This window comes from Pangasianodon hypophthalmus, chromosome 23 (assembly GCF_027358585.1).
Source record: "Pangasianodon hypophthalmus isolate fPanHyp1 chromosome 23, fPanHyp1.pri, whole genome shotgun sequence".
NCBI classification, from domain to species: Eukaryota; Metazoa; Chordata; class Actinopteri; order Siluriformes; family Pangasiidae; genus Pangasianodon; species Pangasianodon hypophthalmus.
Window position 1 is genome coordinate 7,414,884 of NC_069732.1, and position 25,621 is coordinate 7,440,504.

General features: G+C 40.4%; 1 protein-coding gene across 5 annotated transcripts in view; it reads right to left on the reverse strand.

The window, feature by feature from the left end:
- Positions 1–1,621: 1,621 nt before the first annotated feature.
- znf516 (zinc finger protein 516) overlaps positions 1,622–25,621 on the reverse strand; it is a 46,166-nt gene continuing 22,166 nt past the window's right edge. For 3 of the 5 annotated variants that reach the window (XM_053228441.1, XM_026929595.3, XM_026929597.3), the window contains exons 2-5: positions 21,764–23,670; positions 16,088–17,305; positions 12,214–12,318; positions 1,622–5,244 (exon numbers count right to left, since the gene is read on the reverse strand). In XM_053228441.1, the coding sequence (XP_053084416.1) occupies positions 5,048–5,244; positions 12,214–12,318; positions 16,088–17,305; positions 21,764–23,444 (3,201 nt within the window). In that variant the 5' untranslated portion in view covers positions 23,445–23,670 and the 3' untranslated portion in view covers positions 1,622–5,047. Of the gene's footprint in view, positions 5,245–6,509; positions 6,589–12,213; positions 12,319–16,087; positions 17,306–21,763; positions 23,671–25,621 lie in introns of all 5 variants that reach the window. The other 2 variants (XM_034298484.2, XM_026929598.3) reach the window with 2 other exon arrangements.

Consider the following 25,621-nt stretch of genomic DNA (forward strand, 5'->3'; position numbering starts at 1 on the left):
TTTTTGTTTATTATTGTATGTTATTTACTGTACTGTTATTGGAAAAATCGAGCATTATCCAAATGTTTCAATCTCTGAAATACGGAAACTTGTTTAATGTAAGAAAACATTTCCAAAATTTTTTTCTGCATAATATTTTGACATAAAGGTCTGCTGATATTACACAGTTATGATTTTTTTATCTCATAATTGTGAGTTGGTGCAATTTTGTGCTTCCGTTCATTAGGCTTTTAAGAATTGACCATGAATGAACCCTGATTAACCCAGTCCTTTATTTTTATTTTATTTTATTGTGGTCAAGATAGTGCTAAGCTCTGTGAAGGCCCCTTGACTACAGATCCTCATCTGGAGGGCTACTGCACAGAGGGTAAGAGTGTAATCCAAAGCTATTCGTTACAGTGCACACATGTAACAGTGGCTACGCATGCACAAGTGGAGCAGATCAATATGCAGTAGTCTCGCCATCAAGGCTTTCAGTGTTAATGTATCTAAACATGCGTCACATCAAAGGGATGGAGGAATAGAGGGTTTAAATTCTGAACAAGAGGTCACGTTTTTAAGTGCACAATGTGATTATCATTCTAAAATGTTCTCTAAGCAACTTCAATATAAATTTGTGGTGCTTATAGCGGAGTGACTATAGAAATTTATAAGAGCAAGACATTCCGTGTTAGGTTTTACAGATGTTTCTTCATTATCGCAAGTAACAAAATGGTCATCCAGTATATGTGAAGTGAAGTGACTTGTGACTTACTCAGAATTTGTGCTCTGTATTTAACCCATCCAAGTGCACACACACAGTAGTGAACATACACACACCGTGAACACACACCCAGAGCAGTGGGCAGCCTTTTTTGCTGCGGCGCCCGGGGAGCAGTTGGGGGTTCGGTGCCTTGCTCAAGGGTCTCACCTCAGTCGTGGTATTGAGGGTGGAAGAGAGCGCTGGTCATTCACTCCCCCCACCTACAATCCCTGCCGGACCTGAGACTCGAACCCACGACCTTCAGGTTCACCTTCGGGTTGCAAGTCCGACTCTCTGTCCATTACGACTGCCCCCTATGTTAAGGTAGTATTAGTGAATCTTCTTTTCTGAATATAATGGAAGCATTCTCTAATCTTCCCACAGCTCCAGTCAGTGGTTCAATCCTGTGGCTTCTCTGGTTTCCTCTCACCTCCCAAAAAACATGCCAGTAAGTGGATTGGCTACTATAAAATGCCGTGAATGCGTGTCTGGAGTTGTGTGTGGATGGTACCCTATGATGGATTGGCGTCCAGTCCTGGGTGTATTCCCGCCTCGGGCCGTGTTTCCCCAGGATAGGCTCTGAAACCACTGCTACCCTGACCAGGATAAAGTAGTTACTGAGAATGAATGAATGAATGAATAATGTAAATGAACAGATTTTGGATCCGTTCACCTCTTTGAATCTTTGTCTTAATGCGTTCCACATTTAGGAAACATTTTGGAATCCTGTTTTTGTGTAGATAATATGTAGAATAGACATTTTTCTCCATTCAAAAACCAGTGATGGAGCTGCATTGTAGATAAAGTACACTGTTTGACTGAAGTAATAATCTAGGCTTCAATAAATCAGAATGGAAATCAGCAATGACAACACTGAGATGAAATATTAGAGGTAAACTTTATTTTGCGAGGCTTCAAACTTAAATAATGGACAGTGTATATGTGATGGAATGGATCCAAACATGTAACTGACAGTTTTGTGTAGTTCATTGAGTTATGGAAATAAATCTGGCAAACACAAACTCATACCACAAAAATCCATACATTGAATTACTACTACTACTCAAAAGCACAAAATAATGTTATGTAAGAAAGAAATAGAGGGAAAAAAGCTACAGTTAATGAAAAGTTTTAATTAATCGTTCAAACGATGCTATTTCACTCATTACGTTCTGTTCTAACGCATCTAGGTTTTAGCTCAGCAAAGAAATAATTTAATTCAGCATAGGATAATTTGTTGCTTGAATGTTTTAATAATTGGATTCACTGATTTATTGTGTTCCACTCAGCAATATCTCACATAGAGGCAGGTGACAAATTAAAGGAAAAACTGGAGACTATGTTATGGCATGGTTTGTGTCCTACAAATCAATACAAAGTTATACTGACTGCAGTCTAAAAAATCGTAGGTTACAATTTGCATGGATCTTTCGTTAAACTAACACAACTAGATTATGTTGTGTTTATTTTCTTCAATTTTAGTTGAACTAATTTAATTTTCAAGGCTACAATGGCTCCAGCTAGATTCAAACCCTGAGCACATGATTATTAGGAGATATTGCTTATACTCTTAGAATACGCTCAAAAAAGACCAAGAAAACTGTTAGCTTAGTTTTGTGTATCATCTATTCTTTTAGAATTAGTTATTTTTATTTCTGTACAAAGTTATGTTCATTGGTTAGCTAGCTGCACCAAGCTGAAGACTATGAACTGGCGTGTCAGGTTTGTATGCTTCAAAGATAATCAGCTAATTCCCAGTATAAAATGTTGTGTAAAAAACAGTTGGTACATTTGTTTCAGCAGGTATGAGGGAAATAAAATGGTGCTCAATTAATATGTTTATCTCCTTGACCACTGATTAAAGAAAAATGTCCATCTTTGCGGTACAGCTCCAGAGACTTGTAGCATCTATGACAATGTATATTGAAGCTGTTTTTGTGGCTCATGGAGGCCCAATACCTTAACACACATTACACAAACACATTGGGTTTTCCTTTAATTTGTCACCCTTCACTTAACTTGATGCATACATACTATCAGTGCTCACCAGTGTGTAGGGAAATTTAAGTTTAATTTTATATGCAGCTATCACTTTAGATAAAACTATCTGACAAATGAACATAAATGGAAGTGTAACCAGGATAACATTATGGGGCTGCCTTAAGGCTAGCAATTTTTTTTTTTGGGGGGGGGGGGATCAGTGAATATTCCTTCATTAAGATTCAGCATATACATTGCAATCAGGAAATATCAAGATAAATGTTCATTGTTGACTACTGTAAATATATGAATGTATTCAAACTTGCACAACTGTGTATTACTAAATATGTAAATACCTATGTATATTATATTCAACATTCATAGAAATATATGGCCATGAATTTCCTTGCTTTAAGTATTCACCATCTAAAAATATGGCATTCTAAAGCTTTTTAAAGGCGTTATAAAACACGCTACCTCTTGATCTATAGATCTGATCAGAGCAATTAAGCTAGTTTCTATAATGCAATAATTTAAACGTAATTAATAACAGAGAAATTGAAGTTCTGTACATTTATATTAAGTCCTCCAGCAATAACTTGAATATTGGAAAAAAAAAAAATCCATCATGGCTTTAAGTCCTTATGTGCCATCAGCTTACATCAGATGGTTTTTTTTTTCTACTTTTTTTGAGATTTTAAGATAAAATTAATCGCATAATTCTAGAAAAAAATGACAAATGATAGAATAAAAACTCAAACTAGTTTAAATCAAACAAAACAGAAAATCCATAATTTCCTGACTTTGTTTGTGACTTCACACAAAAAATGACATTTCTGCACATTCCTTTGACCTAAGAAAAAAAATAATAATAAATTCGGCCCAATAATGTTAAGACTAACTTTAAATGCTTTCTAGAAAACTGGCCCTGATTTTACAAGACACCGGCTTCCATGAATTAAGAAATTCTAAGATAAAATTCCTGCTGTTATGAAACTGGTAGAAACCTTAAGTGTTCTTCTGGTTATCTCTCTGGTGGAACCCTTAAAGGTTCTGTGTAGAATATTGAACTACAGCAGAGTGTTTCTCTGTCAGAAAGGGTTCCAAGTCCAAACCTTTTAGGAGCCTAAAAAAAACTTCATTATCCAGTGAAGCCTTAAAGAATCCTTTTTCTAAGAATGCACCAAATACCAAAACATCTTCAGCAAGCACTTTATCCTGGTAAGGTTTGCGGTGGATTTGGAGTCTATCCCAGGAATACTGGCTGCAATGTGGTGGAATACACCCTGGATCGGATTCCAGGCCATTGCAGTGCACCATGCACACACACCCAAACACTCATTCATGCCTATGGGCAATTTAGCATAACCAATCTGTATTTTTGGAGGTGGGAGGAAACCATAGCACCAAGAGGAAAATGGGGAAATGGGGAGAATATGTGAAAATCCAGACAGTAACCACAGCTCAGGGTCAAACCTGGAACCCTGGAATGCCTAACACACTTTGAATACTCTTAGAAACCATGGTTGTTGAAGGGTTCTTTAAGGGTTCACTGGATAATTAAGAGTTCTTAGCTTCCACAAAAGGTTTTGACTTGGAATTTTGTTGAAGGATTCTTCCAGCGGGACAACTGAAGAATGCCTAAGCATTCTAACTTTTTAAGAGTGTACATACTGTAGACTGTACAGCCCATAGTCTCTGAAATCATAATAACATACTTTGTGTATAATGCCAGACAGATAACCTGCAGGTTCTCTAGAAGTACCACAATTAATCTACACGCACACACAAAATAATAATCATAATCATAATACAGACTTTGGAATTGTATCTAACTGAAGTCCTGAGGAGTAAAAGATAAAAAACTCACAAGCACACAAACTAAGGCTACCATTTCAATTTTTAACCTCATCCTGGCCATTATTTGTAAGGAAGCAGCATTTGTAAGGGATCCACCGATGATAGTTTAGGACAGTGCATAAAAACCTACAGTACTTTGCATCAGGTTCAACGTTTCGGTCAAGTATGAAATGAGTTCAGGTTAAGAAGGGAAAAGGGAGTATATTAAAAACATTGCTGTTTTGTTTGCAAAGTGACTTAGTTTGAATTCCTCATGTCAAAAATGTTGACATCAGCTTCCAATTACAGTTGGCACAGAACCTGAAACTAAAGACAACCAAACAACTACAGTATATACACTTAAGTGTTTTTTAATGAAATCAGCCCTCCTTGGTTATGTCTATGAACACATTACCCCCGAGGAGATAACAGATCTTTGGATGGAAATGTTCTCCTCTTTAACCCGTGTAGCTGAGGTTTTCCTGTTCAGGAAGTGGTCGCTCTGTGGGATGATCCGGGACTGGAAGGGTGTGTGTGGTCAACAGATGGGGCATGGTGGAGCCTCCTGTCAGGGTATTGGGCATTGTCAAAGGTGAGCCGATGTACAGTCTGGACATGGGTTTTCAGGTTGCCTTTCTGCGAGGCACTGTAGGGACAGTACTGACACTGGAACGGTCTCTCACCTGGAACAGACACACACAAGGGCAGGCCGAGGTCAGCGTCAAGATGAGACATTGCGAGCAGCGAGAGAGATTTTGGCCGGTGAGCTGGCTGTCAAAGTGATACTTTCCTTTTTTAGGAAGAAAACAGAGGCAGGTTGGGAGCGCAGGGGGTGGAGGAGGGGCCGTAGCCATGATTGATGAGCTGATGACATGCCATATGGAGACGGTTGACTGTTCCCCCTGAGGGGAAGTCAGCCTTTTGTTTTCTGTTTCTGTCAGCTGCTCGTAGAAACACAGAAACCCACAGACACGAGTATCACTGCCTACCTTCCCCTGAGCCATAGAACGTCATAACGATGGTGGATGTTGAAAGTCTGGGCACATGAAGTTTGCACTGAGAGGAAAACTTGACAGGCATGCACACACCTAAGCTTTTGCTTCTGCCCATCTCTTTCAGAGCTTCGGAACAGGTATAATTGTCTTGGTCCCGTTTTCTCTGCTTAATTAGACTGATGCACTGCGTTGTCCTCATGCAATTGCATAAAAATATCCCCCCACACCTGAGCAAAACAAATGAGTCTGCCATTCATTTGCTCCATATTATTATTTTTGAAAAATGAATGAATTACCCACTAGGAAATAATTGTCATTCCGAGAGGCTGAAAAAGGGGGCATTATCATAAATCACGTCTTATAAAAAAAAGGAGACAGACACTATTAATCAAGACTATCTGAGTCTCGCTAGCAGCATGATAAGGTCTGAGCCAGAGTGAGCACTCCTCCCAGGGCAGCGGCCCTGGCTCCCCAGGGGAAAATAAAGTGAAATTCCGTCCAAAACACAACCCACTTAATTACATTAAAGGTTATTGTCAGTACATCACATAGAGGCTAGAATACATATTTAATTTGACCTTTCCTCTCTCCCTGATTTTACCATTTGTCGTATGCAACACATGCAAAGGGGGTAATTCATTAAGGAAGGCACCCTTGCTGCAGCAGGCCACATCTCTTATTGTTAAAGCAGACGCAATACATTTGTCCTTCCAGTTTTCCGAGAATGCCGGGCACAATGGGACCTGTTTATTTTTAGAAAGTTGTGTGGCAGCGGTGGTCATAGCGATCACACATAATAGCTGAAGTGACATCACAGCACATGGCACAGTGGAGAATGTAGAAGATGGTACTAATGGTCTAGATGAAAACACACACTCACACATACACACGCACACACACACACACACACACACACACACACACACCCTCCCCAAACAAAAAATTCAACATACTTGTTGGGGGGCTTCTGCAGAGGTTGGACTCCCAGGAGTCCATTGCACTCTAAAAGGTCTGCAGGAAGAAGATGGCCAGCTAAGAACACAAAGTACTAAAAATTAAAAAACAAAACTTTCAAATGAAAAAATGAAAAAATGTACATGAAAAAATGTAATGTCTTTTTTTTCTTAGGCTATTAAATGAGTATCGCCATGGCAGATGTACATTAAACACACGTCTATAAAGACTACGCTTAATACTATTTTGCATCAATATCTTACAACAAAATAGAATAAAAGCAAGTTACTGAGAGCATGTAAAGGTGCTACTTCTAGAAATAAACAGGTTCTTCAATAGTTCTTTGGATGGTTAATGGTTCTAGCCTTCTAAACGGTTCTACTCGAAACCCTCTATTTCCCCGTTCTACATAGAACATTGTTTCTGACAAACCAAAGATCTCTTTATCATATCATAACATCATTGTATCATGTCATGTACATCAGGTACTAAGAGACACCTGGTTAGAGGTCCTGTACCACAGCTTGTATTTTTGGGTAGTTTAGCCTAGTGTACTTAGTTACTATTCTTTTGGTGTTTTCCTGGAAGTTGGATTAGCTACTTAAAATGCCACCTGTGTAGTCCTGTTTTTCTAATGTTCTTTTTCTTTGGTACTGTCAATGTTCTCTCTCTTAGGTAAGACTCGCTTGCTAAATAATTTTGTTCTGGTTGTGTAAACCTGATGGTGCCATCCATTCAACCCACAATAATAATATTGTTAGTGTTCTCACTCTCACACAAGACCTTAGCCTCCTGTGGGAACGTAACATGATGCTACACAGAATCATTTAAAAGAACTGTGAAAGAAAAACTGCCAAAAGGGCTAAAAAGGCCCCCCAAAGGCTGAAATCCAAGCACGATCTGAGGCAGACCATGTCAAAGCAATGATCAAATGTGTCTATTGCTTCACTGAGTACATAACGCATGGCAAAGTAGACAAAGTAGACAATATGATCTTCATTGAAGCTAGTGCCACACATAATATTAAACACGATTATGGTTTAGTGCCTATGCATGAGGAACATCTGCTATCAAGCTATATTACCTATTTTGCCAATACAGATAATTTCATTGCCATTGCCTTTGACAGTGCTGCATATCACAGCAACATGCATATACAATCAGCCTTCCCCACTGTTTTAAAGGTCACAATTTCAGTCACTGCACCAAGTGCTAAGGCCAGATTCCAGTTAGGGACACCTGTATACAATGTGTCACATGGTTAGGATCAGATCATGCCTTGGCAGTCAAACTAGATTTAATCTCTTTTCTTTTGCTGATATTCTCATCTAGACTAGACTAGAAGATTACTGGACTAGAAGATGTCCTCTCTCCAACCAAAAAAGAGGTACATTTATTTCTAAAGGCAGATTGCTACATTAACAAGATCTGCTAACTCAAAAAATAAACCACTAAATCTTTTTTTAAGAAATTGATTGAAACACCATGGTTATTTGGCGAAGAGTTCAAGGCCAGTACATCTGAGATTTTAGAAGACAATTTTTTAGATCATTTTTGACTGACCTCGACAGCAGCAATGTCATTCCCATCTTCCTGACTGGGTGGTTTCCCACTCACAATAAACTCAGTCTTAAATTCAAATAGATATATGGAAGTATTCCAGCATATGACTGTGTCCATTGTGAGTTTTGCTTACCAGCTAACACTCAATAGCCATCCACCCACTTAGAAGGTGTTCTAGTTTTTCCATCTTGAGGCAACAGGTACTTCAACAGGAAATTACCTTACGGCTAAGAAAAGGAGTGGACAGAGAGATAGGTAGCTTGAAATGAGTTCTACTTGAAATAAGAAAGAAAGAAGACTACCTTCCCATTCCATCTTCAGCTTAGGGCTGCTAAATTGTTACCTCTGCCCACTGCAAATGCTCATCATGCAAGTGCTTTAATCTATTCCAGAGGTTTGCCTTTGTTGAAAAATCCTAATCCTAAAATTCAGCTTGTTCCTGACACCACTTACATTTACAGTGTGGGTAGATGCTACTCAAAGTCCATTCTGACCAGATTTCTAGACATGCCTAGATGACTACCTCTTGCTCACAAGAAACTGGCTATTTTTTGCAGCAGCAGTGGTGAATCACATTCACAAACTACACCTTCTCAACCAGGAGAAAAGTCAAGTAATCCAATGACACCTAGCACAACTTTATGACAAGTTATGGACATATGGTAATGGACAAGGACAGAGTGAGACAATGTCTCGCAAACTGCATGCTCAGAGATTGTTCAACTTCACAGATACAGGCTTGCAGGTGGTTCACTTGGACCTCCTCCACCTGATGCATATGTGGAGCTGGTATTTTGCTTTGGGGCTGTGCCCTGAAAAGACCGGACACAAGGCCATCCTAGTGATGTGAACCTGCCGTAGTCTTGTATGATCTGACCTTTGATATGATTACTTGGGTTGGTCTGAGATAGCTAATCTTGGTAGCTGCCTTGCCTGCTATACCAAAGAATTTTGTGGAGTCCCATGCTTTATCTTTAGGTGGTGATTGTTACAAGATTAATATTACAGAATCAAATTGACCTGACTTAGACCTTTTGTTTGACAAACCGAATGTTTGCCTGTCACAGAACGAATGGATAAAGACAAGCCCCTTGTTAAGGTCATATTAGACACCTATGAGTATATGTCTATTTTGGACTGCCATGTAGAGGTGTGCATTGAGACAGGGTTGCAAGAGCGGATGGTTTTTACTTATATGCAGACGGGAGCAGGCGGCCAGATATGAAGCTCACAGGACCAAAAAGGCCAAGTTCATTAACATGGGAGAGTGGTGGCCGCAGCAGGTTGCTTGCACACGGGGTTGCTTGTGTACTGCTGTGCAATTTGTTTACCATGTTCATTCATTTATCTTCAGCAAATTATCCTGGCCAGGGTCACTGTAGTTACTAATCTGGTTGTATTTGGGAAACAGATCCAACTAAGTTAATTAGAAAATGTCACAGGCAGATATGAATATCTCTACTAACTGCAGAAGTGGGTGTTATTGGTATATCTTTCTGCAGAAGCAGGAGGTATTAGTTAAACCTTCTGCCAGAATGGATTGGTCAAGCACATCTACGGAAGCAGGAAGGATTGGTCAGAATTCCTTTGTGAGTAGACTGGAGAGACATTATAAAAACAGTCACCTGTACTATCAAGTATCATTAATCTTAATCATTATACCAGGAATTTGGCAACCTTGTGGGTTTTGTTCAAGGATGCTCTACTTGCTCATCTGGTTGGCAAAACATCAACCCATTGCCAGGTTTTACAGCCAGAACATAATGTTTGTTGGTTCACTGGTTTAGAGTTTTCAGCAAATTTGCTAAGCTGTTTTTTTTTTTTCAATTAATGTGTTAAAAATTATAACTGCTTCTTACATAAGCTGTTTTTGCAGTTATGGTATTTGCCTCCACAATATTCTGTTATATGGAATTATAGTCCTTTGAGTTGATGCCTAACAATTTTACTGAATAAACAGGATATGGGATTAGGGATGTCAATTTTGGAACTGACAAATGTGTGTTGTCATATGTCCATATATGAATAATACAACACTGGCATTTGCATTGCTACAGTGTCCTCAGATACATCACACATGCTCGGATTAGGATGTCAGCCTTTGCACTAGCCATCTGGCAGCTTTTTTTTTTTCATTCACGAAGCAAGACTGCAAATTCACTGCCCCATGATTTCAGAGTTGTTTGCCTGTTTTGGGCTGCGAGGCCAGCTCATCCCTCTTCTACAAATAAAAGACAGATGCCACCTAGTAACATATTTATAATTCACATTTTGAATATGAAATAAAATACTGATTTTAAAGTATCTACACAGAGCTCCTTTAAGAGGAGCCAGCAGCCAGACCGTGCAAGAGACTCACGCTCATCCAGCATTAGCCTTAGATTAGCATCACCAGTTAGTGCAGCAGAAGCAGCAGACAGTGAGCTGAAACTACCAATTTAGGCTGACATACAGAGTTAGCATATGCTAATGGAGGCCTGGGGCCCCTGCCCCATTTCATTTGGACACTAACACTGAAGCAAGCAATCACTGATGACATTGATTATAACTCCATGCGTGGAGAGAAGCCTCTTTCTGTATAATGTAGCATTTGGCCTCTGTCACTGGGGATCAGGCTGGCTAACACAAGCAACCTTCGCACATTCTTCTAAAAGAAATCACACGTCTCTTGTGCTGCCTGCTTGCCTAAGTGCTTCCAGTCTAACTGAGTGTACAGAAGTCTGCTCTTTTAATGAAAGATACTGTGTTTCAGCAGGACATTGCTGCAGATGCTTACGAATTTCTTAGGAAATTGTATGACTTTTTTGCAGGAATACTTTCAAATGAATAATTCCAGTCATAGCAAAATAAAAACCACCTTTTTTTTGACATTCACGAATCAAGCATTCAAATCCACTGTCCCTTGATTTCACAGTTGTTCACGTGTTTTAAAGTGAATACACAACAGATGGTTCATAACTGATATTTCCTCCCAAAGCAAACCCCATGGATCTTTTATGTAAGCTTACGCCACTGAATGTAGCTTCTTGCATTCAGAGTTCGACACGACCTAGATCCTATTCTTCAAAATTTTACGAATTTGTTATTCTGAAACTTTTAGTTGTTTTTTTTATTTTTTGTACAGCTTTATCTCCAAAAGTGCTATTAGTAATATTTATGTAGCTATCGGAAAATATGAATGCATTATGTTAGAGATGTTCTGTGTAGCTTGGCTTGGATGTACTGTTACACTTTGATGGATATTTTTCAGATTTTTGAAAAGTCAGCTCACCCACATAGAAACATATTATTCACAAGTCATAAACAAATGGTGTGTTTCTGGAGGTGAAAAAATGTAAGCCAGCTCATCCAAGGACAGAGAGATCACTCACACTCGGTGACTTGAGCTTATGTGATTTCATAACTTTGATGGCAAATGGCTGTTTATGCCCTTGACTCCGTTTCAGTGTTTATAGCTCGAATTTGATTATCACACAGTTCAAATCGCCCGTGTCTGTGTTTAAAGGGAGATGACACGATCGCGGTACCAGTTAGCCTTCATAACTCTTAAAAATTAAGAATTAAATATTAAGAAAACATGCATTTAATCATTCATAAAAAAATGTGTTAACTCATTTCAGGCAACAGAATTTACAGCAAAATCAGGCACCAAAATTTAATGTTCTTTTTTCCATTATCTTAAGGAAATTCGGATGATGCAACTTCCTGTTGAACATGTGACTTGTGGAATATTCCAAATAGTTTACAGGGGTGAAATTGTTCAGGTAAAAGGGTTAAGTGAATATGAGTAAATACAACTAGGGATACAATTAAAATGTATTACAATTACAAGTAAGATGTATTTTTCATAATCTATAACAGACGACTCATGGAAAAGGATGTCTCAGGTATGAGATGTTAAATGAATTCTTACATGAATGCAAATATAATGAGATTTTTGAAGTATTTACTGCATATATTTCAAGGTAAAGTGTAGTTATAGTGGGATGAAGCAGGTGAAATGCTGCTTTATTAGGTTTTTATTAATGTTTTAAGTTATTTACCTGAAACATGCAGAGAGGTTGTTATGAAGGATACTAAGTGGGAAACAAATGGCACCCTGTTCATGGAATCATCAATATTAAAAAAACAAGTTTTTACCTGTATGGGATCTCATGTGTGTGCGGTAATGGCTGGGTTGGCTAAAGCTCTTCCCGCACACTGGACAGACGTACTCGCCCTCTTTCTGCCCTGACCTCGCCATCCCTACACACACACACACACACACACACACGCAAACACACACACACATAAAGAGAAACAGGAGAAAAACTACGTTGGAAAAAAGAAACATCATATGAAATATCACATGAGAGAGGGATTGGGAGAGAGCGAGAGACAGAAAGAGAAGCAAACATCATTAGTATGTCTTATGTGTCATTATGTGAGCTACCTTGAGGGCCTGGATGAGAAGCTGTCGGGCTGCATCATGCGAGCAGTTCTGACAGGCTGACACACACAAGGCCCCACACAACCGCATAAATTACAGTGAATTAAAAGCCTCGCCCTGTGATGTGCCCTCATCTACGCTACCATGTCACATGTCAGGTGTGCCACTCTCTCCCGCTCTCTGCCCTCCCTCCTGCTCTCTCCCGCTCTCTTTCCCCCGCCTTTGCTCTTTTCTCCTCTAGCTGAGCAGCTGGATGCTCTTTTCCTGCCTGTCGCTCTGGCTCTGTCAAGCCTCGTCCGCTCGGGCGATTTGCTAGGACACCCATGTGGCAGCAGAAGGGCCCGCCGGAGAAACGGGAACAGAAGTGGAACTTGGAGTGGTCCGCCTTTACGTTTCCCCCCAGGGGTGGTAAAAAAGAGCACGCACAGAAATGCTGTCCTCTTGGCTCGTGTCCGTCACTTGGCACTGGTTGCCCCTACCTGCTCTGACCCCCGCGGCCCTGCATTGTCGTGGTGACAAGCTGTGACTGAGAGTGTTGGTGGCAGAGCGAAACCAGGCCACCTTTCGTAAACACGAGTCTCCAAGTTATTAGCATGCATGAGCTGCGCTAATAGGAAGAGCAACGGACGGCACGAACAAAAGGGAAGCCCGATGTTAGAAAGGTCACTGTATTGTATGTGACTTAAAGGGCTAAAGTGGAGCCTGATGATATCAGGCTGGACAGCTGACAGGAACTTCCTCTGTCTCTGTGTAGTTTAACACTCGAGCCCTGGCTGCGTCGGACAACAACAGCCCCGCAAATTGTCTTGCAGCGAAGAGGTGGGGAGAAAAAAAAGAGAGAGAAAGAGAGAGTCAGTAATCACCATTTTTTCAAAGCAGCTGGTGGCTTAATTTGACTCCTCTTGCTCTTTCACTCTCTCTCTTTCCCTCTCTGTGCTGCTTTGCATATTTGTAGCATTGAGGCACTGTGAGCCCTCAGAGATTGCCTGCCATGGCAGTGGAAGCATGTTGTTTAAAATGCCTCTCAGCGATAGCTGTCTGAAATGTTTTTGCACATTTTAAGAGTTTGCATAAAGATGAAGACATTACTCAATAGTTCCATTAACCTTTTGAGGCCGGGTGTTTGTGTGTGGTGTATATTGGTGTGTCACATCAGTACACGGGGATCCCACCTCATGCCACCAGAGGTCCTCGTCTCCTGAATACTACCTGCTTGTCCTAGTGACTTGTTATACTCACCTGTTTTGCATTAGGCTGAGATTGCAATTTGACTTAACCCCTGTTTGCTCTTTGCAAAGTTTTGCTCTTTTTTGGTGGGTTGTTGTGCTTATGCTGGTTCTTTTGTTCTGACAGGTTCTAGTTTCAGTGACTTTGATTTTTTTTTTTCCAATATTAAGTAAGGAATTGCTTATTCTATGGTCAATCCATAAAAAGGTGTGATTAAAAATAGAGAGATTTCTAGAGATTTAGAGTTTTAGACCATGAACCTAAATCTCTAAGGAGTTCCTTGGTCTTTCCCTTTAGGGAAACCCTTAAAGGTTCTTTACAGAATCCTACAAATCAGGTGCACCCTGATAACCAAATAAATGCCTTCTTGTTTCTTTGAACCTACATCCACTAAGCCTGTGATCTGATAATCAATGAAGCCAGGCTACTTGATTGAAGATATACAAATATCTGTTATTTATTTATTTATTTATTTATTTATTTAGGCTTAACACGTCCCATCCCCCTGCAAAAGAAAAATGTAAATGATTCCAGTAAATGATACAATAATAATAATGACAAATGTAAAATTGATGGTAATTAAATAAGGAATAATGATCACAAATAAATAACTTGGATAAAGGTCAATTAAAATGTGCCTGACAAAAAAAAGTGCATATGAGAAGCCAGCTGAATTAGAAACCATCAACATTCAATATGTGTGATGTACAAGTGCAATAATGTTTTAATTAATGTTTATTCAGTGTATCCCACTGTGTTGTGTAAACGCAGATCAGTTACGGAGTGACAGGCAATAGCTGTGCAACAAGTTAATAAATGAAGTCGCTTTAAAGTGATGCTTCAGTAAGCAAGAACGTCTCATTAGGCAAATATGTTTGCCCTTGATTCCTCCTGTCCTTATTTGCTTTTCTTGCATGCTTTTTTTTGCTGTTGAGCTAAGACATGAAGCAAGGAACAGAAACAATACAAAGCAACAAGAAGCACCTTTTTTTGTCCAAAAATAAATAAATATCTGCCTAAATATGCAAATTACAAACATGCCCAATCTTACAAATGCCCATCCCTTAACCTGTTAAACACATATAAGAATTCATATATACATCCTGGAAGTTTGCCCAGCCTGTGTTTGCATATTTGAACCTGATAGGCTGTTATATTTTATGACACTACAACATTTTGTGTCACATGCTAATCATCCATCCAGCCATTTTCTATACCTCTTATCTACACAGGGTCTTGGGATAGCCTAGAATCTATCCCAGGGAACTCGACGGACACCCTGGACAGGGTGCCAGCCCATCGCGGTGCACAATCACACACACACACACATACACACACATACACACACACCCATGCATACACTACGGACAATTTGGAAATTCCAATTAGCCTACAACGCATGTCTTTGGACTGGGGGAGAAAGCCGGAGTATACGCTAATCACTCACTGCTTTTTCAATGCAATTATTAGCTCCCCTGTTATATAAAAGAATACATAAACTAATGACCTGAAAAGGATTAAATATTGGGACATAAGAAAATTCCTTATATTTGAATTCAGTTGGCCCCAAAAGCAAATAATTCAGTAATAAAAGAAACTCCTACATACTAAGCAAATTATATTTTAAAACTTCATTAGTAGATGATGTTATAATTCTTTATTTGCTAACATTGTAAGATTTAAGGCTTGTACTTAAAGGAAAATCCACACAGGACAACTTGCATATTAATCTTTAAAATACACTGCTAACTAGCTAAGCCTCTACCATAGTCTCTGCCATAACTTAGCACAAATGTGTCTTAGAGCTACATGGCATTTTGGAACTTTGAGTTCAGCATTTGCTGTCTACTCCACTACTTCTACGTTGGATTTTTAATTAATATAATGTTTAACGTTGTTGAAAAATGGTGAGTAAGAAAACAAAGCTCTTGCTCTTTTGTTTTTAGGAGCTAACACTGAAACCTGACTGTTATCCTTTGAATTATTTTCTCCTATTTAACGCCATTCTCACTGTGCTAGCAATGTCCCCTGTGACACCAACATTGCAGACAACTTCTCACAAGAATAACAAAAATACAGATTGTACCAGCATCGCTAAACACATCATAAATATTTCAATATAAACATATCTAATGTGTTTTAGTGTGGATTTTTCTTTTAAAGTGACAAAAAACTTTCAGCTCCCTGATCTGTCAGTACAAGGAAACCTATCACCAATCCTTTAAATGAGGCCTGTATGCTGTTTTTTGCAAGTGCTTAATTCAGGTCCTGCTTAAACAATGTCTTATGATATAGTATAGTAACAATATTTTAACTTTACATGTGGAAACATTCCTTGAGAATACTTCCTGTTCTTACCTGCTTGCTCCATCATCATGTTACTAAAGCCCCAGTGATGATAAAGCGCTGCCAAATCATGAGGGCTGCAATTCTTCAAGTAACTGTAGATGTCAGTAAGAGCTCCTGGACTGTCTCCTGTCTGATGCTTTTTAGTTTGGGAGTGTGAGGATGATCCACCTAGACTGAGCCTACTCCAGAGGTCATATCCAGGAGAACTCTCTGTGTCCTGGGCTGGAGGTTCAGATCGGCTGGAGGTCTGAGGTTTGGGACTTCTCTGCTCTGAGGCATTGTGCTTGCTGGTGAGCATGTAGCGGAGTCCCTCTTGGGGCAGCAAGCTACTTTCCATTAGTCTGCTTCCTGTCTTTGGGCTTCCAGTCTTTTGGGGACTTGGTCTTGCTCTACTTGTCGATGAAGTGATATATTGGTGGGTATCCGATTTGTTCTTAGTGCTCTTGACTTCATCTATTCGGGACCTGGGATTTTGCTTAGAGGAGTGTGACAGTCGTCCAGCGTGCTGACCCTTGCTTTGTGAGTAAGTGGATTCAGCGCTGCTGCTTTGAGGCTTGTCCTTGGTCCCTTCGGGGCTTATTTCAGGGGGACTTGTGCGGAGGATTCTTGTCTGAGGCAGTGAAGGGCAGTCCTTGCCTTCCAGAAACGGAGGTGGTCCAGTGCGCCTCTTGAAATCAAGGATCGACTTGGGTCCCTTAATGCCATTTTTAGGAGCCCACTTAGGGATCAGAGTGGTGCTGTCGATTTTATGTGCAATTCTTTGATGGATCCAGAGAACCTCAGGGTACAGTGTGGCATGGGAACAGTATGGGCACTGATGCCTCACTAGACCATTTTGTACTGAGTCTAGAGCTCCTGTTTTGTCACTTTCAGCCTCCACAGAGAGATTCAATAGACTGACATCCATTTTGTCAGAACTGGCCTCTCCATGCCCTTTGCTCTTCTCATCTCCATTCTCATCACTGGTCGTGGAGAAAGGCGCTGTGCTGCTTAGTGCTGCCCTCTCCAGGTGGGTGGAGGTGGTGTAGGGCCAATAGGGCTGCTGTAGTAGTGCATTCCTCAGTCTGGGGAAGCCACTGTGGCTGGTGGAAGGAGTGTGGCTTTGGGTGATCATGCTGGTTAAGGCCTCATTGCTGACAACTGCATGCTGAATGTGTACGTGGGACACCATAGCAGCTGAGTCAGCGGTGCTGAAGTCACAGTGGTCGCAGGTGTATGGCTTTTTATCTATGAACACACAGAAAGTGTAAAAGAAATTACATTCACATTATATAGTGAAATGTATATTGGCATAAATTGAAAAAAGAATGGTTCCAAACTTTAAAACATTTGTTGTACACGAGAAAACAGCCAATTGAACCCACTGGATTCTTCACTAGAACATATAATAATGTAGTTGTTAAACAATCCTTATTTAACATTTTATCTGCATTATTTTTGCAGTTGAGTGCAAAACTTTGCACACCCTAGTACAAAATGAAGAGAAGATTTATTTTTGTTTCACAGTTTCCTTCATTATCACAGGTAACTAAATGGCCAAATAGTGTATGTTACAACACTAATAGTAATACAAATCAGGTTTATTATTTACTAGTAGTGTTAAGATACTAACAGTAATAAAAAAGGGGGAAATTTGCATTTCCCTTTCTGATACAAATATTCTCCAATATCTTCAATGTCCTTTATAACCGGAACTGATATAAAAATATTCCCTCAATTGTTGTTCTCATGATAGTGCTGGAGAGCACTGTCACTGTCATATGCTGCATATGATCTACATCATCTACATTTCCTCCTCATCAAACCATTCAGTGAGTGCTCGTATGCTGTGGATATGTGGATATCGGCACCCTTGAAGAGACCAAACCAGGGTTGAATGTTTCATCATTGGGTAAAGGGGATGAGTTAGAAGAATTTTGTATTGATTTGCAGTGACTCTTCCCTCTAAGGGGACAAGTGGATCCAAACTTGGAGTGGATCCAGTGGCAGCATAACAGCGCTACTCAAACTCGAATTGCCAACTTGTTTGATCATCTTTGGCTATTCTTGTCAACAAACAATCTGCTTTTTGAAGACTACTGAGACAGATGTGACAAGTTTGAGGTACATGCTGTTCTGTGTTGTACCTAACGTATAATCTAACTACTTGGATATAACTGTTAAATAGCTGGCTTAAAAAAAACTCCAGTGTTGTAAAATGATTTTTCCACCAAACTGGTGCACTTCCTACTTTCTCAGTTTGACCACAAGATGGCAGCACGTCACTGTGCAAGAATAGCTCTTCATGTTAAGTGATACAATACAGTCACCTAATTATAATTTCACACAGCAAACATCTCCTTTAATAGGGCTTATTTTCACTGTTTGGAAAATAATCATGTGGCCCAAAATCCTGATCAGTAATGCTTTAGAGATAAACTAAGTTTCCTCTGGAGGTCTCATTTCACATTAGAGAAATAAGTGGTTATATAATCTGTCACAATGGACAGCTGCGTAAAACACCCATATATGTGCACACAATCACACAAATAATCCTACTCTGAAGTTTACTGTTGTTACATTCAAACAAGCACATTAAGTAATCCAACCACAGAATGGGGCAATGTGTGTGAACAGTAGCTGCATCCTCCCACACATTCAGCTGTGAGAACAGAAGAACATAAGGAAGGCATAAGAGGGAGTAACTGAGAGGGCCTGGGAACACAGCCTGAACCCACCTTCTCTCATCTGTCACTGAGATGTTTGTTTACATTGAGTTTGTCTGGAACCAGCAGAAGCCCTTCTCTCTCTCTTTCTCTCTCTCTCTCTCTCTCTCTCTCTCTTTCTCTCTCTCTCTCTCTCTGCCATCTGTTTTGTATTTGGTGGTTGAGCCTGGCTGCTGTATGGTTCTCTTTTGGCCTCTGAGGAACACTTTTTCAGCCAAATCAGAGTAGGAGGTCCTCACACATTAACTCTTCACAAGTTTCAGCATTATGACCATTCCCATACATTACATTTCCCCTAAGCACACATTTTAAAAGACAGATATCCGGCCTTATGTTAAAGTGTGTCAAGCGGTCAGTAACATTTTTGACCCATAACTTTAGTCAGCAGTGATTACTTTCTCACACACTGCCATGAAACTCCTTTTCTGTTTCTTTTTTCTTGCTGTTGTTTCATTCAGGAATAAAGATATGAAAGGGACCCTTGTTATGTTTTCTTCAAGATGCCCTGAAGCATCTTAACCTGTTCGCTAATGCACACTAAACCTTTTTTACTCCAGAAAATAGAAAAGATAAATGGTGATACATTTTGTGAAGCTTGAACCGGTGTTATATGAATGCATTTAATGCAAAGCTCCACCCTAAACTATGTTATATTTCTGTTAAATATATGTTTAGAGATTCTTGTGGCAATTTGTTGGTTGGTGCTGTATTTCTGTTAATCGTGTGAGAATTTAGCAGTTGTTTGCTGCTCTGACATCACAGCTTCTTTTCTTAATGACAAAGTTAAGGCAGAGATTTAGCTCAGGTAGTTAGTAATCTACGAAATGACAAGCATGATGGCTTTGATGGTTGTATTATAATGAACATTGAAGCTCTGGAAGCTGATCTGTTTGAGCACAGTGTACAGATGAGGAGGTGAGCGAGCTGGACAGGCCACTGAAGATCACATATTGGTTACAGACATTGGTATGCAAGTCATTCAGGGTGATTTTTATCTTTAAGGACTGTTATGTGTAACTACACAAAGAAAAGTGCTTTACTGAGCTTGCATTTATTTACATGGCCTCAGGTTAAACATACATAGATAACTAACCTGAGAGTTTCAGGACAGATCAATTGTTAGAACGTTGTCAGGAATAATGACTTTGTAAGATTACTGTACTGAGCATTTTGTTTTTGAAAGATCTGAGCTTTATGGGCATGTGTTTTCACATAAGCTCTGTGTAGAAAAGGGAAGAGCAGACAAAAAGGGACATAAAAAAATTCAGGGGTTGTCTTCCTGAGACAGGAAATCCTAAAATAGCATCATGCAAAGCAGGAACACAAGCCCATAGTCAAGCAAGCAAAAAAATCAGACAAATCTGTGGTATCTAGTACTCTGCAATAACTGGAGTCAGAACATCCAGCTGTTTGGATTTAGCACTGGACCCAGTCTGTAACGTATATGGGAAGAAAGGTCAGCTGATTTAAAGGGGTTTGTACGCAAACAATTAGTGAGAAATGTGCCTTAAAAGGTTGTTTGGTTTGTCCCACTGGGGGAACCCTTAAATGTTCTATGGAGAACTGAGGGCTTCCTTTTCCAAATGTACCACTCCTTATGAAGCTAAGAACTCCTCTTAACTATGTCTTTAGCTAACAAGAACCCAAGATGAAGCCCTCTGTTCTTTATGGAACCTTTAATTTTTCCATCAGTAGAACGAACCAAACAACCCTTTAGCGGACTTCTTTGGACAGAAGGTTCCATGGACAGAGGGCTTCCCTTTCAGAGATGGATCCAAGTACCACTTTTTTAGGAAGCTACAAACACACAAGAAAGCCCTATGCTCTTCATAGAACCTTTAAGGCTTCTGTCAGCAGGACAAACCATAGAAACCTTTAGGGAAAGCTTATAGTTTTATGGAGAACAGTTGGTTTCAATATACCACTCATTTAGGAAGCTATGTTCTCTTTTTTGTTAACTAGAAGCCAGTTGTTCATAGACACTTTAAGTGTTCCTTCAGAGGGCCAAAAGAAAGAACCTTTTAGGGAAACCTTAAAGGTTTAATGGAGAACAGAAGACTTCAAGATACCACTCATTTAGGAAGCTAAGAACTCTTGTGTCCACTGAATCTTTAAAGGTTCTCTCAGGGGGGCCAAACCAAAGGATCATTTAGGTACTATGAAGAACAGGGGGCGTTACCATTCAAGAAGGTTCAAATTATCATTCCTTAAGAAGCTAATAACTCTTAACTATCTCTTTAGTTTACTGGAACCCAAAGGGAAACTTCTTATCTAAGAGTTTACTAATAATGTGATCGAACTGAATGAAAAACCAAAAGAGCCACTGTTGTATAGTCAACTGTGCTTCAATATTTTCCCACAAGATGTCTCCCTGCTCCATTACTCAGGAACCTGGATTACACAGGGAGTAATATGCACATGTCTAAACACACATGCAAACCCTTCAGTATAACAGCGTTCGCATGCACAGGTTTTTCTTTACTTGGCAACTCGGCAAGCCTTTTTACTGGATTCTACACACTGCAAGAGAGGATTCAACACAACCCACTAAATTCAGTTCTATTCAGCTGTGTTGCAGGGAGTGAAAGACATGTCTGTACACAATAGTGTCATTGCTCAGTTTAGCTTGTGAAATCAAACAAAGAGGATGCTTTATTTCAACACTGTCTGTATATATAGGGCAGTGGCTTAGCCTTCCTCATCACGTCCATCATTAATGCTTCATTTTGGTACCATTTCTGGTCATACTAAAGATACGTGTAACATTGGCAGAGTTCTACAGCATAATTCGTTGCCTTCACTTTTCCACAACTTACCATAATATTCCATAAAATTCTTGTACACATCTTAAACGTCTTAAAACTAAAGCACTAGCAGCTTGAAGCAGTTGAAGTAAAATAAAATTCTAGTTCATCACTCATTCATCCTAGATGACCCAGGAAGAATTTTATTGAAAATCATATGCGTGGCCTTCCCTTACCTGTACCTTCAGGGTGTATTTTCTGACTTTGGTCCTCTGCAGAGTCCACAGGTTTAGAAAGACTGGGCTGTGTTTTAGGAAAGAGATTTTGGAGAGAAACCCCATTTATGCTTTCACTCATGCTGCCATGTCTTATGAGCATGTGAATCACCATCTGTTGCTGAGTTCGGAATCCTTTTCCACACTCCGAGCACTCAGAGGTCTTATTCTGGGAATTTTTACGGCTATGGCGGGAAGAGGGACGATATTCAGAGTCGCTCAAACTCTCCACGCTTCCACTCCCCATCGATGTCTGGCCCCCATATCTCTGGTGATCAGTGGTGGTGCTGGTGTTGCTTGATCCTTGGATCACTGTCCCACGCTTCTTCTTATTAGGAATACTTAGAGTGGCATCCAATTGTTTCTTTCGTTTCTCTTGCCTCAGTAGTACATATTCACCCTTTTTCTTGTCATAGACAACATCTGCATCTGCTAACCTCTCCTCCCAGCCCAGGCCTTTTTCAGAAACCTCCATTACCCTGCCTCTGGTGGCCAGCTGCCAGGCCTGATAGCTGCTAACGGGGTCCAACTCAGGGATTCTCTTGCCAAGCCTTCCGTCTGAGAGCTTCTCCATCTCACCCGCCATTCTCAAGTTCAGGCACTCTAGGAAGCGTCTCTTGGTGAGAGGAGATGAAAGACCATCACTACCGTTAGTAGAATTATCGGTGTTCTTGTGAACTTGCTCATGGAGCCGCAGGCTCTTGCGGTCATGGAAGAAGTTACCACACTTGGCGCATAGTTCATATAAGCATACATCGTTTACCAGGGAAGCTTCAACCTGTGTCACCTCATTAACAGTCACAGGAAGTTCAGAATCACTCTTTGGCTTGGATTTGGTGCTGTGCGTCTTCATGTGGCTGCGCAAGAACCAGGGCTCACGGAATCGCCGGCCGCAGATACGACAGCCATGATCCCGAGTGTTTTGATGCTTCTTCATGTGGGCTTTGAGGAACCAGGCTTGAGTGAATACTTGGTCACACTGATCACATGGAAAGTCCCCTTTACCAAGCTCATTCTCTTTCTCTGCTTCCTCCATGTTGGGTCCTTCCTCCACAGTGGAGTTTTCTTCTGTGGGATGTGTGTTTTTAGTTTCTGCCTGCAAGTGCTCTTCCTGTGAGGTATCATGAAAGTCTTGCATATGCTGCTCCAGCTCAGCTTGACTCCGGAGCCTCTTCCTACACAGTGAGCACTGCTTGCCTCCCTCACTGTTTGCCCTCTCTTTCTTAACCCCTTTCTTTCTTGTTTTAGTGGTCTCCTCGCCACTGACCACTTTATTGCAAGCAGAGGTACTTTCTGTTGGGCTGGAACAACCACCTTGCTCCTCGGGTACTCCTCCTTCCTTGTCTCCTTCATCTTGCACCCCTTCCTCATTACCCCCAGTGCTCTGACTCATACCATCTATCTTGTGGGTGCGAATATGGGCTTTCAGGCTGCCTTTCTGGGCTGAGCGGTGCTGGCAATGGGGGCACTTGTACGGCTTCTCTCCTGTGTGCTTCCTCATGTGCTGGGACAGAGAGCTTAAGAAAAGAAAAGACCTGCCACAGAGGTCACAGTTGTGAACTTGATTCTTTTCCTCATCTGGATCATTATGAGATGTTTTGGAGAGGGAGTTGTCTGTGACCTCTTGCTGCTCAACCTCCATGTCAAACCTAGAGTATTCTGCTTTGCTGCTACCTTCTGTCCAATTTGTTATGTCCTAGTAAATCTGTGTTTGTTTTGGTCATACGTCTTGAATGGAAGTTCTCTTTGCTGAAAGTATCATTCCTGAGTGTTTTATGAAAGTTGCGTTGTTTTCCACTTGATTACAGCTGGAGGAACTTCTGCTAGGAATCATTTTTACCAATCGGAGGCCTGCTTCATTCTGGGACCTGTTGAGCAAACAAGGACAGCATTATAGAATGAGCCAGACTATCAAATAAGTTTGTTTGTATAACAGATGAGCAAGCATTAACAAATGTGAACAGGAGTGGTGCTATATATGCTTATAATAGGTATAATGGTCGATTAGTTGAAAGACATGTATCCTTGGGCGTTGCTGCTATGTGTATGGGCCTGTATTGCAGAAATACGCTACAAGGAGCACATCAAACTTTAAAACTATTTAAAATGTTGCTCACCGAGTGCACACCTTCCGGCTTTAGATGTCCTATTTTGCATAAACTTACTACTCATCTTAACCCAGGCAATCATATCCACATGAGACAAGAATTCAAACACCGGGTAAGTTATACTGCTATGACCCTTGACTATGTGGGGTTAAGTGCTATCAGTCTTTTGTTTACTTTTTCCTCTATACAAGTTTAAGATGTGATCAGTGAGGTGTAACTGGACACGGTATACTACGCACAATGGACTCTATTGATACACTATTTAACAAGAAGGAGAGCAGGGGAGAGCAAACATCATTAGTATGTCTAATGTGTCATTATGTGAGCTACCTTCGGGGCCTAGATGAGGAGCTGCCTGACTGCACCATGTAAGCACTTCTGACAGTCTGATGTTTCAAAGAGACAGAAGCACAGAGAGAACTTTCTAATGCCCTTACCAACAGACCAAACGAAACATGGATTTTTGTTTTCCAGAATATATTATTCTACTCAATCTTTTTACAAATTCTCCATGCCCAAACAAGCACCTTAAAAACTGCTATTTGTGAGCAAAATTATTTCAGCCATTCCATCAAGGAGGACAGGGAATATTTGTAATCAGTAATCGCATACCCCTGTCAGGAACTGAGGATTTCCTGCCTTTTGTCTTGCTTTTCATTTGCTCTAAACAGACAAACGATTTCTCATTTTCAAGGGAGTAGTCTCACTGAATAAAGTCTACACAGAGTGTCTGCTTTGAGATTATTTCCTCGTATCACATGTTTATTTAAAGGTTCAGGAGTTTAAGAATGGTGTGTACAGACTTGTATGCTGTCTTTAAAAATGTTTATTGGTGTATATGAGCGTGTAAGGCTTTGTCTTAAGGACAGTGGTGCCAGTCTCATCCTAGTCCCAGTTCAGCTTCCCCCTGAAGTCAGAACGAGTGATGGCTGTGTGCTTACAGACTTAAACCATGTGTGTGTGTGTGTGTGTGTGTGTGTGTGTGTGTGTGTGTACTGAGGCATTAAGCACTGCATTCCCCATGAGCAGGACAGGAGAGGAGCTGGGCTGGGACGAAGCCTCAGGGCCATCCCTGCCTCTTTCTAACCAATCAATAATCCATTATAAAACAACTGCATTTCACCACACACTCGGACAGAAAAACGCAGCACTCGACTGACTCAGAGAAAACAGACTGTGAAAAAATAAAAACATTACATAAACTAACAGCAGTTCATTTTTAGTGGTGAGGGTGCATAAAGTGTCTAAACTGTACAAATAAGAGTTACAGTATTTCATAATACAGTTAAATTTTTCAGTCAATTTAATGTTCATGTATTTTTCGCTGGAAGTCATGAAGATTATCAACAGGATATCCACTGAAATCCTAAATTATGAGAACAATGCTTAGTTGTTTGGTACATAAACACACAAAAACATCAAGTTCCAGTTGCAATGCTACTGGGAGGTTTGGGACATGTATAAGAGGACAGACACACACACAAACACGCAAAACAACAGCAGTGGGGTTATTATTCAATCGTGCTTGTTCTCTGAGGGCTTACCTCAGCTCTGCTGACCTACTTATCCCCAGACAGTTGAGCTCATCTTGGGGCTCTATCAATGCAGGATCAGTGCATTTTTCAAATTGAGCTTCTGTTTCTGTGTGTGTGTGTGTGTGGGTGTGTGTGTGTCCTTATCCAAATGCTCTGTGTACCCAGATGCTCAGAGA